Genomic DNA, 15337 nt, shown 5'->3' with positions numbered 1-15337 from the left:
TACGTATTGCATTATGACATAAATATAGATGGATAATACGTTTATCAGGCTTAACTGTATTTTATTATTACTTAATCTTTGGCCGATGCACAGATCGCAAATTACATAAAATTACACAAAGCTTCCCTATGTATATATATATTAGTATATATGTGTAAATCGTGTAACAATCATTAAAAAGTTATTTGTTCAGTTTAAAAGTAGACGAGCTAAATTACACATTAAAATTTGAGTTTATGGCTAATTGGTGTACAATAAAAATAGTTTTAGCTTATCATTTTAAAAAATTTGGCTAATTGCTTACAAAGTTTTCAAAGGTTTTGTATTGCATGCACTGTAATTGACTTGATTGAGTTTGTGCTTCAAATTGAATAAAGTTCCTGTTATAGATTGTGGCACTTGTTTGCATAAGATACGTACAAAGTTGTTGAATTGTGATTAGAAGAGCTTAAGCTACTAAGCTTTAGATAACATTATTATATCGTTAATCAAAGTACAAAACTTGTGGAAGACAAGTAGTTTGCGTATTTTTACGTATTGCGTTTTGTTCGAAAACAAATTCAAAGCGAACAGCGACTGCTTTGATATATAATAAACTATCAACATAGAACAAAATGATGACATGTTCAACATAATATCATTTCAACATAATTAAACATTTAACATATATCATAAAACTTATTTAGGTTCTAAAAACATTTCACTTAAATCTAGTGCGATCGCTTGTTTAGACACTATTTGGTAGTCGGTCATGTGAGGCAAATGTTGTGTGTTGATCATGCTCGATTGTTGCTCGTTTCTTTCGGGGATTAGTGCTATATAAAGATATAAGCTATATGTATGTAGTAACAGGAATATTTGGCACTCGATGCTTGCTCGTTGACAACGTTTCATTTTCATGTTATATATGGCGCAGCACTGGAAGCAGCAGTTACATCTGCTGTTCGTTCGTTCGTTCATGGAATGTGTTTACTGTGCCGCGATGGCTTTGGCGGCGGAGTCGGAGGGCGCGGCTTGCTGGCATCTTGTATGCCCGGCATGCTGAAATTTGTGGCCTCCAAATACTCGTACGTTGTGTTTGTAATACTGGTCTTTGTCATGGTTGTCGTGCTAATGCTGCCGCTGGTGCTGCTGTTGCTGCTCAGCACATTTAACATTGTATAGCCATTGGGATTCCAGTCGAGACTGTGCGTCAAACTGCTAAAATCGGTGGAGTCGCGCGTCTTGGCGGGCAAAGGCGGTGGTCGTATGTCCTCCTCCGACGTGGAATCGGTCGTTTCTGTCATATTCAAAAGAAAATGTTTACCAATTTCACGAGCTAATCTCTCTTGATGCTTACCAACTGAGTTGCGATTGCTGCTCTCGGATAGGGAGCGTGTGTCCGCAAAGTTTTTAATGCTAGCCGTGGGCGTGGCAATGCTGGCTGGCCGCGAGAGGCGACGTTCTTTTTCCTTTTCGGAGCGCAGCGGCCGTTTGGGTGTCAGCTGTTTGGATAAAGCAGGGGCAAATTAGTGGGGGTTCAAGCTGAAACGGAGCACTTTTATGTGTGACTGACCTCTTCGGTTAATACGCGTGGATCGGGCGTTTTGGGTCCACTTAGAGAGCTATTCGAAGCACTGGCCAACGAATTGACAGAGGTGTTAATCTCCTTTTCGGGCGTTGACGTTATGGTGGTCAGTGGCGGCGTATACCACTGACAATTGGCCACCGGCAAGCTCAATGTTTCGCGATCCTTTAAAGACAAGTTGTTAATAAAGTGCAAGGTTTTTCGTACAACTGAGTTTGAATACCTTCTTCATGGAGCGCCGTTTGGCGGGCGTCTTGTCCTTGTGCTTGTTGCCTTTCGTGCTGGGTGAGTGGCCCAGGCTAGGTCTATGTGAGCGTAGACAATAAGCAACAAATTTCAAGTAAACAAAAGTAAAACAAAAAACAATAATAAAACACATGCAACAAATCAAACAAAACCAATGGAAAACAACTTAAAGTCTCAAACTAAAAACAGCGAGCAGCGATAAAAGTGTTAAAAAGAATTGGATATTGGGTTTTTTTTTTAGTTAGAGAAGGGTTTTTTTTTTAATTAAATGATTAATTACAGCTTACCTAGTGTTAAAGCTCAAGCTGGCCAGCGTGGACTTGATGGAACTGGTTGGCGGTCGCGGCAGAAATGTTGACTTCGATAATCCGCTGCTGCAATTGGAGCGGATTTTAGAATTACCATTTACTATATGTGACTTGAACTATTCGGGACTTACTCAGAGGAGCCCATGCTGGTCTCGGACAATCGATTGTTGCTGGCATCAAAGATCGCGGGCAGGAAAGAGTTGGTGCGTCGCATGATAACCGAATCCCGTTCGATTTTCAAATCGCACGATTTGCGTCCATAGCGCGATTCTACGTGCTGCTGCATGTCCGCAAAGCAGCCCTCCAAATGATCCTGCAGCGCCTTCAGGCTATCCGGCGCCTTCTGGCGATGCAGTCGAATGGCTACAGATGCGGATTAAATATGATTAGAAGCATGAAAATTAAAGAAAGAAAATCCCGATGAAACGAACCACATTGCAGTAGTGGGATTTGCAGGGCAATCAATTCCTTGAGCTCCTCGACAAGCTCCTTGTCATCGGGATGCTGCTCCAGATACTCGTCGGTAAGGAATGCCTCCTCATATTTGGCAAAGCCGCCCATAACGGCGGGATCCACAATGCCGTTGAGCTTCATGCTGAGCGGATTTATGTGCAGACTCTCATCGCTCTGATGCAGTATGACCAATTGTCGGATATCCTTGTTGGTGTCTTTCATGATCTCCACGGCTCGCTCCAGTGGTGAAATTTTAAACGTATGCGAATCGACTACGGGAAACCAGCGCAATATGCCAGGCAGTGGGAATTGCGTAACGAGCTCGGTACGCTCCAGCCAAAGGTTACGCACATCGTCCATGGTGCCGCCGCCGGTGCTGTCGCGGAAGGGGCGCGAGAATTGAAACTTGTGCACATTGTTGGAGGTGAAATACTTGACAATCTCATTGGAGATGATCTTCTCATTGAACTTGGCGAAGGCAGCGTCCATAATGGGCTCCACTTTGTTCACCTGTATGTATTGGCCATCGCTGTTCGTTATATCCTCGCCAGGCGCCTCCAGCGTTTGCATAAGCTCTGCCTGTGGATGCTGGACAAGCATGCGTGAGCAGAAGTCGCTGTGGCGCTCATACTCCTTGCCCCGAAAAATGTAGACTCTGTTCTGTAGCAGTCGTGGAAAGCCGCGTCCATAAAAGCACACGCGAAAGTACTCGGATGTGTGGCGCAGCTCCTTGAGTATCTTTTCAAAGAACTGGGCCATGCGCTTCAGCAACTCCGCCAGCTTGATGTAATCATAGATTTCCTCCTCGTACTGCTGGGCGAGCACCTTGCACATATCAATCGCGCACTCCCACTGCTTGCCCTTGTCAAAGTAGTCCATGATCTCAAAGTAGAGGGCTTCCTTTAGCTCGCGATGGGTGCGGCAGCTGCCATGGCGATAACTGCGCAGCTGGGGAGACAATTCCGTATCGTTCCAGCGCAGCAGTTCCGTGTGCAGCTTGAGGGTAAACGCCGCCTCCGTATAGTTCTCAAACTCCATGTGCAGGGCGCACAGTTTGTAAACGTAGCGTATGTACATCTCCTTGAGATCCACTTCCGAGTAGAACTGCAGCAACGAGAATGTGCACGCCATGCGGTTCTCCTTACTCTCGTCCTGGATAATGAAACGATACTCGAGCAGTTTGTCCATCAGCCTTGTCACCATATTCACAAAACTGGTGCCGTCCACATTGAGCGTGTTGTGCGCGGCACAGTACTCCAGCATGATCTTCTTGAACAGCTCCTTGTACTCGGCATCGCCCTTGCCTGACGGGAAAAGAGAAAACAATTAATAACTAGCCGAGGAATGGCTGTAAGCAGAGCACTTACCGGCGCCAATCAGAATGTCCAGCTTCTCGATCATGGCCGTCTTGAACTCGGAAAAGTTGCCCTTGTGGTGGGAATTGTTGTGCTTGGTGTCGCCGTAGCTCTCCACCTCCAGACGCGAGCTATAATATTCGCACTGCATCATGTCAAAGAAAATGGGTATCGTCTCGCGGCGCAGCTCCGTTTCCGGTATCATGCTCATCTCCAGTATGGGCTCAACCAGCTGCGGCACAAACTTGGGCTTGTGCTTGCCCAGCTGGAACCACATCTTGCGTATCTCCTTGGCCGTATCCTTGCGTATGTCCCGATACCGGGCAAAGACTATCTGCCGTTTATTGTCATTAAAGTCGTTCAGCTGCAGCGGTGACTGCACCAGGAACGCAATCGAGCACTGAAAGAAATTCGACCAGATCTGTTTGTCGAACACCGGGCACAGGAAATAGTCCGTGATGACCATGCTGAGCTGCTGCAGAGCGCCGAGTATAACCGTATTCTGGTGCATGATCATGTCCATCCAGTCGCGCGGAAATACCGCCTTCTGATGCGGCGACACGAGCTCCTCGAAGACGAGCAGAATCTCGATGACAAAGTCCTTCAGCTCGCCGTGCTGGTGCAGATCGTTGACGAAATACTTGTAATGCTGGGCATCCATCCGCTGCAATATGCCCAGCATGATGGCAAAGAATTGACCGACGACGCCAGTATCCCGATCCAGTGAATGCGCCGCCTTCATGACCGGGCGCAGCAATATGATCATTACGTCGCGCACATCGTTATGCGTGGGTCCCACGTCCGGGCGATAGAGCAGCTTCAGGATGTTGTTCATTATGTTGATGCACTCGGCGATCTAGCGACAAAAGTTAACAGATTAGTTTGGAATTTCTTCATGGATTGAGAAATCAAAACATATCCTACAAATAATCAAAACAATTCAAAACGCGAACTCACGAGAGCTGTTGACCTAGCTGTACTTCGCATAAGAAATTAAATTTAAATTAGTGCATAAAAATATAGAAAAAACACAAAAACGTTGTAAATTAAGTAAAACACATTGATAATTGCGTGGGCTGGCATTGACACAAACAAACGTGGCGCACACCAACACGCGAGCAGTGCACAAGTATTAGTGAGCTTTCAAAGCTCCCAAGCAGCAGCAGCACAGCAGCTGTGCGTGAGCCGTGTGCGTGTGCGAAAGCTTGACGCATTGCTCGCACACTGGCACAGAAAAAAACGCTTACAAACTAAAAGCCATTGAGCGTAAAGTGCGCCAAACACCGGCTGTGCAAAATGGCAAAAAGCTAAACATAACTTAAACTAAAATTATGATAAAACAATTTAAATTAATAAATTATATATATATATAAGAGCTTTATAGATTGGAACAACGTGAAAGGCGGCTGAAGCGCAGTTTTGGACGTGCGTTACATAGATCTGAGTTTGGTGCACAATTTGTTTGTGTTTCTATAGTTTTGTTTTTTTTTTTTTTTTTTTACCTTTTTATTGGCAGTCGTTTCTCGTGTGTGCAGGTGGGATTTTTTCTGTCCGAGCACTTTAGCGGCTTTCGAAAGATTCTTTTCTTGCTGCCAGATATCGGTTTTCGAGTCACCCTATTTGTATAACACAAGTTATGATTGTGAACCAACAACAACAACAACAAAAACAAAAACAACGAGATAATTAACGCACCCAACATCGAGTCGAATCAGTTTTTGATTTCGATACACGCAAATGGTAGGCACATAAGAGAAACATTGGAAAACATTAGGTTGATCATAATGATATCAAGGCATTTAAGGCATATATATAATAATAATAATACGATTATGATCATAAAGCCAAAGATATAATATTACAGACAAATGATATAGGGGTGACAAAAAGATATAGAGAAGTGAAGAGAGAGAGAGAGAGAGAGATATATATATTAAAGAGGTGCACGTTCCAGATGTGCATACATACATACATTCGCATTATATACGGTGCGTGTGTGCGTGTGTGTGTGTGTGTGTTGGTGCGGTGCTTGAAATCTTTAGATATATATAATTGTGTATGTATGCATATAGTATGGATAACTAGAACCGTGTTGGTCAGATACAGGTGGGTGGATGGGTGGTGGGGTGTGTATGTGAGGTGCTTTAATGAATTGCCATATGTAGCTGGCATAGAAGGATCTATGACAGATATGACATCAGATGAGAAGGGGCTCAACAAACAGCTAAACCCGACAAATATCATGATTAAGATAAATATATAAGCACATACATATAGTATGTATATAATGCCCATACTAAACAAAAAACTAAAACAAAACTAAACGACGTTGATGATCGTGAGATCTTCTCGCTAAACACACAATTCGAGCGCTAAGTGAATTTTCATTGCATTGTTGTATGTGGTACATAGTGTAAATACTTACACACTTACAGTTAAGATAAGACATATATAGTACATATAGTTTATATATTTGATGTGCTTGCGACTACTTTACAAGGTGCTTAAGCCTAGGGGACACGTGACAATAAACAACAGACACAAACAATATATATTCAATCAGTTGCAGTCCAAATTAATCAACATAAAAAAAAAACCAAAAAATTTCGTTATCTTCGGGCTGCCGAAGATCAAATACCCTTGCAGTGGCAGGCAATATAACGATCATATATGATATATAATATATAATATGATGATATGATCTTTCAAACTGAAATATATTTAAAGGCGATTTCATACGGAATGAAAATATATTTTTAATATAATAAGAAAAATAACCAACGATATTTTCAAGTAATCTGAGCTGGTAAAATGAAGTAGTGCCAGACGAGGCATTGGCTCGAACCGTAAAACAGTTCACCGATAGATAGATTTGTTAAAGAAATCTATAAAAAATGTTAAGATAAGCACATCTAAAGATAGATACATATATAATAAAACAAGTCTGATGCTTATCAATTATTTATGCCTGGACACGACCAAATTATATTACCCTCTGCAAGAGTATTAAGAACACATATGGATGCAGCATGCTTAAAACTAACTAACAAATCATCTCAAGAGGCTACAGACACATATATGTATATATATATATATATACTACACATATATATATACCTAAATATGTATATCTAGATTGAAACTGAGCAAAATTAAGACAGCTCACATGTCCAATTGGCAACTGAATGATCTGATGTAGCAGATGGTATTCAATGTCAAGCGCTTTGATTTATCAAAATATCAAAATATATTAGCAAAGCGCTTTTTATAAATACTTTTTTTTTTTTTTAGGAATATGACAATGGCAATCGAGTGTATGATTAGTGTAGGATCAGTTAAATTGAACAAAATAGCGCTGACATTTGGCAGTTAATTGAAATTAGTTACTTTTCGATCATTTGAGTTGAACATGTGCCGTGTTATGTATTAATTTTGCATCCTGTTGTTGCATACACAAGACCATTTATCGAACACAAAATTGAAACGATGCATTAGATTATAAACAATATGCAAATCCCGATGGATTATTAATTAGTGGCACAAGCAGAGCATTAGCTGGCTGGCACAGAACATACCTCCTCCTTGCTCTCGAGATGATCCTTGATGTGCTTGCAGAACACGGGCAACAGTATGGCGCGGCATTTGGGCGAGCTGAACAGTTTCGTTTCCACAAAGTCCTTGATGCAGCCCATTTTTGACTGGGTAAGCCGACGTGGCGGAAACTTTTCCAAGATCTCCACAATGGAAATGCTGCAAGTATGCGCAAAGAATGTATATTTTTCTACATTCTCATGGAGTTCTCTCTAACGTACCTGAGATGCACCTGATCGAAAACCTCCATCAAATCGGTGGCTATGATGTGCAGATTCTTTAGCAGCGCTCCCTCCGACTTCAACAGATTGCTGGGGCAACCGATCATATCGATGAACATTTTTAGCAGCTCCTGCAGACGCGCAGCAAAGTCCACATAGTCATTATTACAGTTCATCGCCGCGTATAGAACGCGCGATCTGATGACAAATTTCATCACATAGTGCAGATAGCGAGTCGTCTTGTAGAGGCGACGCACTGCGGCGCTCTCCTCGTGCTCAATGCCATCGGCAGACTTCTCGCACGGCGTGATCGCATCGCTTATATTGCGCTGTAGCACATCCATTAGTTTTCTATATAGAATACGAAATACAAATTATAAATACAGTTCTTAAACAGTCTGAGCTGAACACTTACGTATAGGCCAACGTGGCGGAGAAACTCTCGTTGATGTACACATCGAGTACGGATAAAAAGTGTTGATACTTCAGATCCGAGACCGTTTCAATCAGATGAATGATGCTCATGAAGACCAATTGATCGTACTTCTCGGGATTATCGTTCTCCACGAGTATGTTGAACAACGCATCTAATATGTCCTGCAGAAACTTGACGACTTCCTCTCCAGGCACTGTAGACAAAGCATTCAACGATTGCTCCAACGTCTCCTTGTGCGCTGACCAATGCAACAAGCCCAACAGGCTTACTGGAATAAGGAGAGCAGAGATAAATTAGAGACTTCCACACAAGAGGAGTTTAAGTTAAGTGTGATATTCAACATTTAACTTATCATGTGGATAATAATTGGAAAAATCTTACCGCTCTGCGTTAGCTTTGTGCTGCAAAGATTGACATCGATGGTCAGCTGATCCTTGGGCAGGAGACTTAGACCACTTATGGATGGCTTGGTGCCCAGCAGCTCAGCTGTGGTGGCCGGCAGCTCCATGTAGCTATTGGCCAGCGTTTTGTCGTACTTCTTGTGATCGATCTTGTAGACGGCCAGCACATGCTGACCCTGTGGTATGGTGGTGCCATTTGCCTGCATTAGCCGCACATACGACAGCCCAAAAGGTTTCTCAGAACGATCCTTTTGCTCGTTGCTGCTGCGGTGCTTGAGCGTGAATCGTAAATGGCATTGCTTGAACTCTTCAATGGGCACGTGTATCTTGAAGGTCTCCTGCCACTTGGGCTTGTCGTCGTGGTAGTACACCACCGACTTATACTCATCGATGGGCGGATGCCCGGCGCCAATGCTCATCACGCCCGGCACCAGATGGCCCTGCTCATTGGCCACGCAAATGGTCACCTCCACGTTCTTCTCCGATGTTTTGGCAATGCGCGCAAATTCACCGCTGCAAACGGTCAAATAGAGATCGTTGCGCACGTCACCCGGCAGTATGACTTCCGGGAAGCCCATTTTGCGTGCGACCGGCACATTGGTGTGCACGAGGCGTGGAAAGTCCTCCTTGATCTGCTTGATGTCGCCGCGCAGCACCTCGAACGTAACGGCCATTTTGGATTCGAATTTTGCCAACGTCCTTTTCGATCAGCTTGCGCAGCGTGCCATCCAGCGTGTCCTTCTCGCCACATGATGAACGGCAAGGTCGAGATTGCCCCCGAAAATCTTCGGGTTTACTGATGATGGGCGTTAAATCCTTGCAGCAACACCAAACGGCCGACGCATCATGTACTCACCTGGCGCTGCCCGAGGAGCCGTTCGAGTTGACCGACAGCTGCGAATGCTTCCGGCTGGCCGCTGTGAGGACGCTGTTGGCAATGTTCTGCTGGTGCGCTTCGAGTCGGTCGAGTCCTTCATCTCCATGGAACCGATGCGTATGGCATAGCACACCAGATACATTTTCGAGATGCTCAGATCGTTGCGGCTGAGATCGGTGAACAGCACGCGATTATTATCGAACTGATCGATGTCCCGGGCAATGCCGGTGCGCGACCACTTCACCACATAGTTCTCGCTGATGGGCTTGTGGTGTGTCGCCGTTGAAGAGCGTAAACAGCAGATCGGAGTCCTCCTGGAACTTGCACACGAACGCATTCACGTGCAGCAGTATGTTGTGCGAGTATTTGTTGAGGCCGCGCGTCGTCTCGCGCTCGCTGGACAAACGCTATAGAGGAACGGATGGAGACTTTGAGTAACACAATTAATTGAATAACAAGCTGTTGACTCACATTTGCCTTTTCTATGCGCTGCAACCGCATGCACGTGATTCTCGTACAGTTCCGTGGTGCAGATGGCGTTCGTGTCCAGTATGTCGCCGCTCTCGTCGCGCACGACCATGTCCAGGCCCAGCAGCTTGTTGCCGGTGTCAATCTGTGCCGTCGCCTGCAGCTTCACCTTGCGCATCTCGTCCAGCGGCAGATTGCCGGAGATCAGGGCAGCTCTGTTGTTATTCAGCTCATTCATTTTTCGTCTTATCTTCTGAAAGTCGGGATTTGTGCTCTGCGCGAGAGAAGCAAAAGTCAATTCAACTGCAAAAATAAAATCTGACAAATGCTTACCAAAAAGTAACTCTTGGCTATGCCACCCCACTCCAGCAGCACTTTGGTGATCTCCTCGACAATATCGGTGCGCTGTATGCAATACTCGCCATTGACAATGATGTACTCGCACAGATGCACATAGCTCTTGGGGAAGATGCCGCGTGTTTGCTTCTCCCTGCAGCGGAAACAGAAACAAAAAGGAAGACAACACCATTAAAAATGTGGCCTGCATATGGTCCTTTGCTAAACCAACAAAGAGACATACTTTGACAATTATGTGTGCTTATAAAAAATATATATAAAATGTGAAATACAAAATTGGGGCAACTGCAAAGTTTGAAGTTAAGATTGGTTGAGAAACCACTTGAAGATATTTTATTCTGGGAGTTTTGTAATGTACAATAATATTGCAGGAAATAAGTTAGATTACTTGAGATTCTAAAGCTTGATTCTGTATAAACTAAATTAAATAAATAAATAAATCTATTGAATATGCCAAGTGCTTTTTACATTTACATATTTAATAGTGCATTTCCAATTCTGAATTTGTGTTTGTTGAGTTCAAGTCAAAACTAAAATAATATAATTAATTTTTCATATATACCAATTATTCAATTCAGCTATTTAAGAGCTGCCCTCGCATGCTTTTGCCTTTATCTGAATGTATATATATGTATATATACATAAAAGATATGTTTATGGCTGCAGCATGACACAATTCATTCTGATGAATTACCCAACGCAAGCCCAAATCCAACCCTCGAGTGGACATTGTACGGGATGCCCTCGGGGCAGAGGAAGTGCGCGCAAAGTGTGACACTCGCAATGAAATGGAATGCTTCAATTTGGCTCAATTCAGCATTTGACATGCGGGGGTGGCCGCCTTAATTGCCCGAGACAACAAAACTGGGTAACCATCAATCAGTAGCCTCCCAGCAGACATACATATTTAACCGATAGTTAACCGACTCTTCAGCCCATTTTGTTGTACCCTGAAAAAGGGTAACATGTATTTGTTGCAAATGTCTGCAACAGGCAGAAGGAAGCATCTCCGACCCCATAAAGTATATATATTCTGATCAGCATCAATAGCCGAGTCGATCTAGCCATGTCCGTCTGTCGTGACTTTGCAGATGTCCCTCTTTCTGTCAGTCACGCAGTCCAGCTGGATCGGACCACTATATCATATAGCTGCATAGGAACGATGGGTCGAAAATGATATGGATTATGAAAAGGCTGGGTCTGCAAGGGTATTTCGTAGCCGTTCTTTCTGTTTTTCTTGTTGAACTGTGACCAAATTATTCCATGGAAGTTCGTACAGGTACCGGACTTGGTGTGACCTTCGTATTGGGGCGGGGTACGGCATCAATGGTTGGCATGAGAAATTCTTGGATTTTCGGATTGCTTATCGTTTGAAAATCGTGAGAAAATGCACAATTAAATTGATATTTTACTATAAATAAACAATCGCGCTAGCAAACAACAACAAATACGAATTTCGGGACCAAAGAGGTTATCAAGACGACGCAATTGAATTTCTTTTAAATGCGCCTCACACTCTGACAACAACAACATTCATTTTACTTTTTATCGCTCCACAGTAATAAATGCCTAAGCACAGTGAAAGCCGGCGATAACGAACCGACGCAAAAAACATATCGAAGCCAAAGTCGTATGATTTTTCCAATGCTCAAATTATGTTTGACTAAAGTCAACTCAAGTAATTCTTTTATATTATAAAAAAAATAGTGCACATCAGTTGGTTTCAACTGTACTTCAACATGAATTCTGTAACTGATGTCGTGCTCTGCATTCGCCGTGTCTGGCTGCGTTTGTCTGGGTTATGGGTCAGCAGAAATATGGAAAAAGGTCAGCTGGCCAATCGTGATGTACGTTCTTGTTCTTTGTAGCTACTGTACTCTCTCTCTTCGTTGTTGTTGCTGTTTTATTTTTCCCTCTGTCCACGATAAGGCACACCAGAGCTGCCTCAAGTGCGTGTCCAAGCGCAAAACAACATAGATAAATAACAAAAACCTCTTTCACCAAATACAACACACATATAAAACAGATACTGAGAAAAGCAACTTGTGAAAACCCGGCAGAGCAAAGGGTCAATTTTATCTGTGCCCTTTTGAAATGACTCGATGGAAGTTTTTGCCACATGCCGCATCTGTTTAGCCTGGAACGAGTGTGCATCTTGTAGCATCTTGGGCAACTTGGCACAGATTCAAACAGAGATTGATTAAATAAACAACACATCTTGGCCCACAGCTGGTTACCTGATTTAGGCATGTGAACAATTCTGGAACCGTTCCGTTCTCTTTGTTCCAGAAATGTGGATTTTGTTATTGTTGTTGGAAAACACCGCGTTGTAGGAGGGAGGGCAGATGAAATAATAAGAGGGCGAAGGAGGAGAGAGAGAGAGAGAGGGTAGATGAGGTGGGAGAGAGCAACGGAAACAGATTTTTCACAACCCTCGCCCTCTTCCATATATATACAACACATTTATTTACAATTCTGTTAAATAAATTACCAATGCACACAAACAAGCACAAGACTTAAAAGCCCTGATGTTAAAATAATCTAAAAATCTAAACACTCATTTTAGGAATTATTTTGAATATTGTGAAGAAATCTATAAATTTTATATATAAATCCATTTATAATAAACATTATATGGTGACTCAACTATTTCTCTAAATACTATTTTCTTTTTATATCATATAATTCGTAATACTTTTAGTACAATTTTTACCTCAAGTTCCAATGCCAGCAAATAGCCCAACTATGGGCTGGGATGCTCATAACGAGAACCGAAACGAGATTCAATGAAGACATTAATCAAACCAGAGCCTTTCAGTGCTTTGACAGGAAAATTTACTCAGTGTGTGTGAACAAATGTAGAGGGAAAAAAACAACATTGGTCAAAAGGCAAAACGATTTAACGTGTTATTGCATTGGGCCAAAAATAACAGACAATTTTTATGACAACAAAAAAAGAACAGGCACATAGAATATATATTATATATTATTATATATGGTAGATATAGGAATTTACTAGATATTGTATTTAGCTCAGTTGATTTTGAGGGAAATTATCAAAGTTAGAATGTTTTGCACTCTGTAACAGCTGGATCTATCTCGTTTTAGAAACATTTCAAATTCAAATACTTCAATTGAGGGCAAAAAACAAATAAACTATTAATTAGTATTATGATAAATAAAACAAAAACTGCAAGTTCGTATCGTTTCAGAGGCAATCTTAAGTAGTATTCCAAACAAACATTGAACTTAAGATAAGAACTTGTAATTGAGACCAGACAGACTATTAAACTAGACTCTTTTCACAGTATGCACGGACCCCTATCAGATGTCTAACAAAACAACAGACTCTACAAATTGCTTCCCTCAATTACAATGTATAACTAATTTTATCTAATGAGATCTAATGAGATCTAATGTTATCTATGTCTCTTACAAGCAAAGCATACGATGGGCACGTGTGAATATAAATAAAGTGAAAGTGCAGTTATGCAAATGTTGGATTAGAGAAGAGATTATGGTTGGATTTACATAATCCGTATACGTACTTCTGTTTGTAGCCGTAAAAACCAGTGTGTGGTCTCCTTGAGAATTATGACAGCATCGCCCACATCCAAGTTCAGGCGATGTGGCTTCGTATCCTGATCAAAATTGCATTTGGCTTGAAACGAAAATAAATTAAATTTAATAAAAAATGTTATATATATATATATATATATGTATTAGTGGAATCACCTGTTGTGCGGCTTCGTTGGCTAAGCTAAACTGAGCTATGTGCGTGCAAATTAAAGCTCAGTCGGATTTAAAGCTCGGCCAAAGCCCCGATCTGGCACTGGGCGCAATTTGGGGCGAGGGTTATCAATTACTAGTTTAGCAAAAATATATATACATATGTGATGCTGGGAATAGGAAACTAGGGTTGTCCGCTTTGCCCGGCGGATGGGGCTGATAACAATGCCCCGTTCTACGTGAGATTTATCATTGACTGCACGCTTCCTCAACAGCATAAAGCTGATAAACTTCTAGTTAAATGACGCATTTTCGAAGCACGAAGAAATGCAATCAGCGTTGCGGGGCGGGGCAGCAGCAGATGAGGATCGAGACAAAGCCGCTGTCACCACAGTCATGGAACTGGCGGGGACGGTCAACCAAGTCGAGTCGCTGGCGACATCGTCATCACTTCCTCGCCCGATAACGAAAGCTGCACACAAGCATAACAACATATACATACATATGTATGCATATGCATGTGTATGCATTTTTTATATGCATGTATGTAGATATAATTAGGCAGCGCAACAGAAAAAAACCAACAACAACAACAATAAAAACGCTGCCGCCTTCGCGTAACACGCCCGGGTGGTGGCGATGGTGGTGCTGCTCGTGGTGCTGCTGGTGACGGCGTCTCGGTCCAATGACCGACACGCGGTCTCTGTGGCTCTGATGAACGAGCATAACCAGCAAGAACGACCTCCACAGCACATAAACGAAGAACAACAACAACAGCAGCAGCAATTTGCAAAGGTATCTCTTGATACCCTTTGAAAATGGTTGTAACCGGGTATTATGGTTTAGCGCAAGCATATGTAACACTTTTTTTTTTTAATATAAACGTTTATTGTATTGGTTTAAGAATGGCATAAATATTACTAGAGGCTTTTGCCCAGCCTTGCCCGCGGCACGTTTTTAGATATTAGCGTTTCACTTTTTTCCACAAATGCGTGTGAAATTTTTCAAAATCCCGTCCTAACGAGAACTACAGTAAAAATATCGGTACATCAATCAGTCAGTCAGTCAGTCAATCAGGACAAAATGTTTATTATATAGAGACACATCTCTTGACTATGGAAGCTAGGATTTGAAAGTTCTAATAAATATTATCGTATATTATTTTCTATTATTTCTATTTCTATAACATTCTCTCATATTAATATCGAAAAAATCTTAGAGTGGTTGTACAGTACAGGGTATCTCCGAGTCGGGCACTACCCAGATCACTCTTATTTTCCATTCGCTCTCTTCAGTATTCTCACTCGCATTTGTTGGAGAGTAAGTTA

General features: G+C 42.3%; 1 protein-coding gene across 1 annotated transcript; it reads right to left on the bottom strand.

Moving 5' to 3' along the window:
• Positions 1–36: 36 nt before the first annotated feature.
• LOC116651748 (dedicator of cytokinesis protein 1-like) lies at positions 37–14735 on the bottom strand. The gene is given in 25 exon segments (XM_032438756.2): positions 37–1279; positions 1340–1484; positions 1556–1732; positions 1791–1872; positions 2101–2187; positions 2253–2484; positions 2553–3878; positions 3942–4785; positions 5432–5545; positions 7505–7679; positions 7742–8092; positions 8157–8445; positions 8559–9261; positions 9263–9402; positions 9405–9438; positions 9440–9522; positions 9525–9726; positions 9728–9862; positions 9927–9947; positions 9949–10197; positions 10257–10413; positions 13829–13848; positions 13850–13941; positions 14016–14040; positions 14613–14735. Coding segments are annotated over 25 exon segments (6129 nt in total). The 3' UTR covers positions 37–956.
• Positions 14736–15337: the final 602 nt, after the last annotated feature.

Source organism: Drosophila virilis, unplaced genomic scaffold (assembly GCF_030788295.1).
Source record: "Drosophila virilis strain 15010-1051.87 unplaced genomic scaffold, Dvir_AGI_RSII-ME tig00000197, whole genome shotgun sequence".
Classification (NCBI taxonomy): domain Eukaryota; kingdom Metazoa; phylum Arthropoda; class Insecta; order Diptera; family Drosophilidae; genus Drosophila; species Drosophila virilis.
Note: the sequence above shows the minus strand (reverse complement) of the source record. Positions and strands in the feature narration are given on the sequence as shown.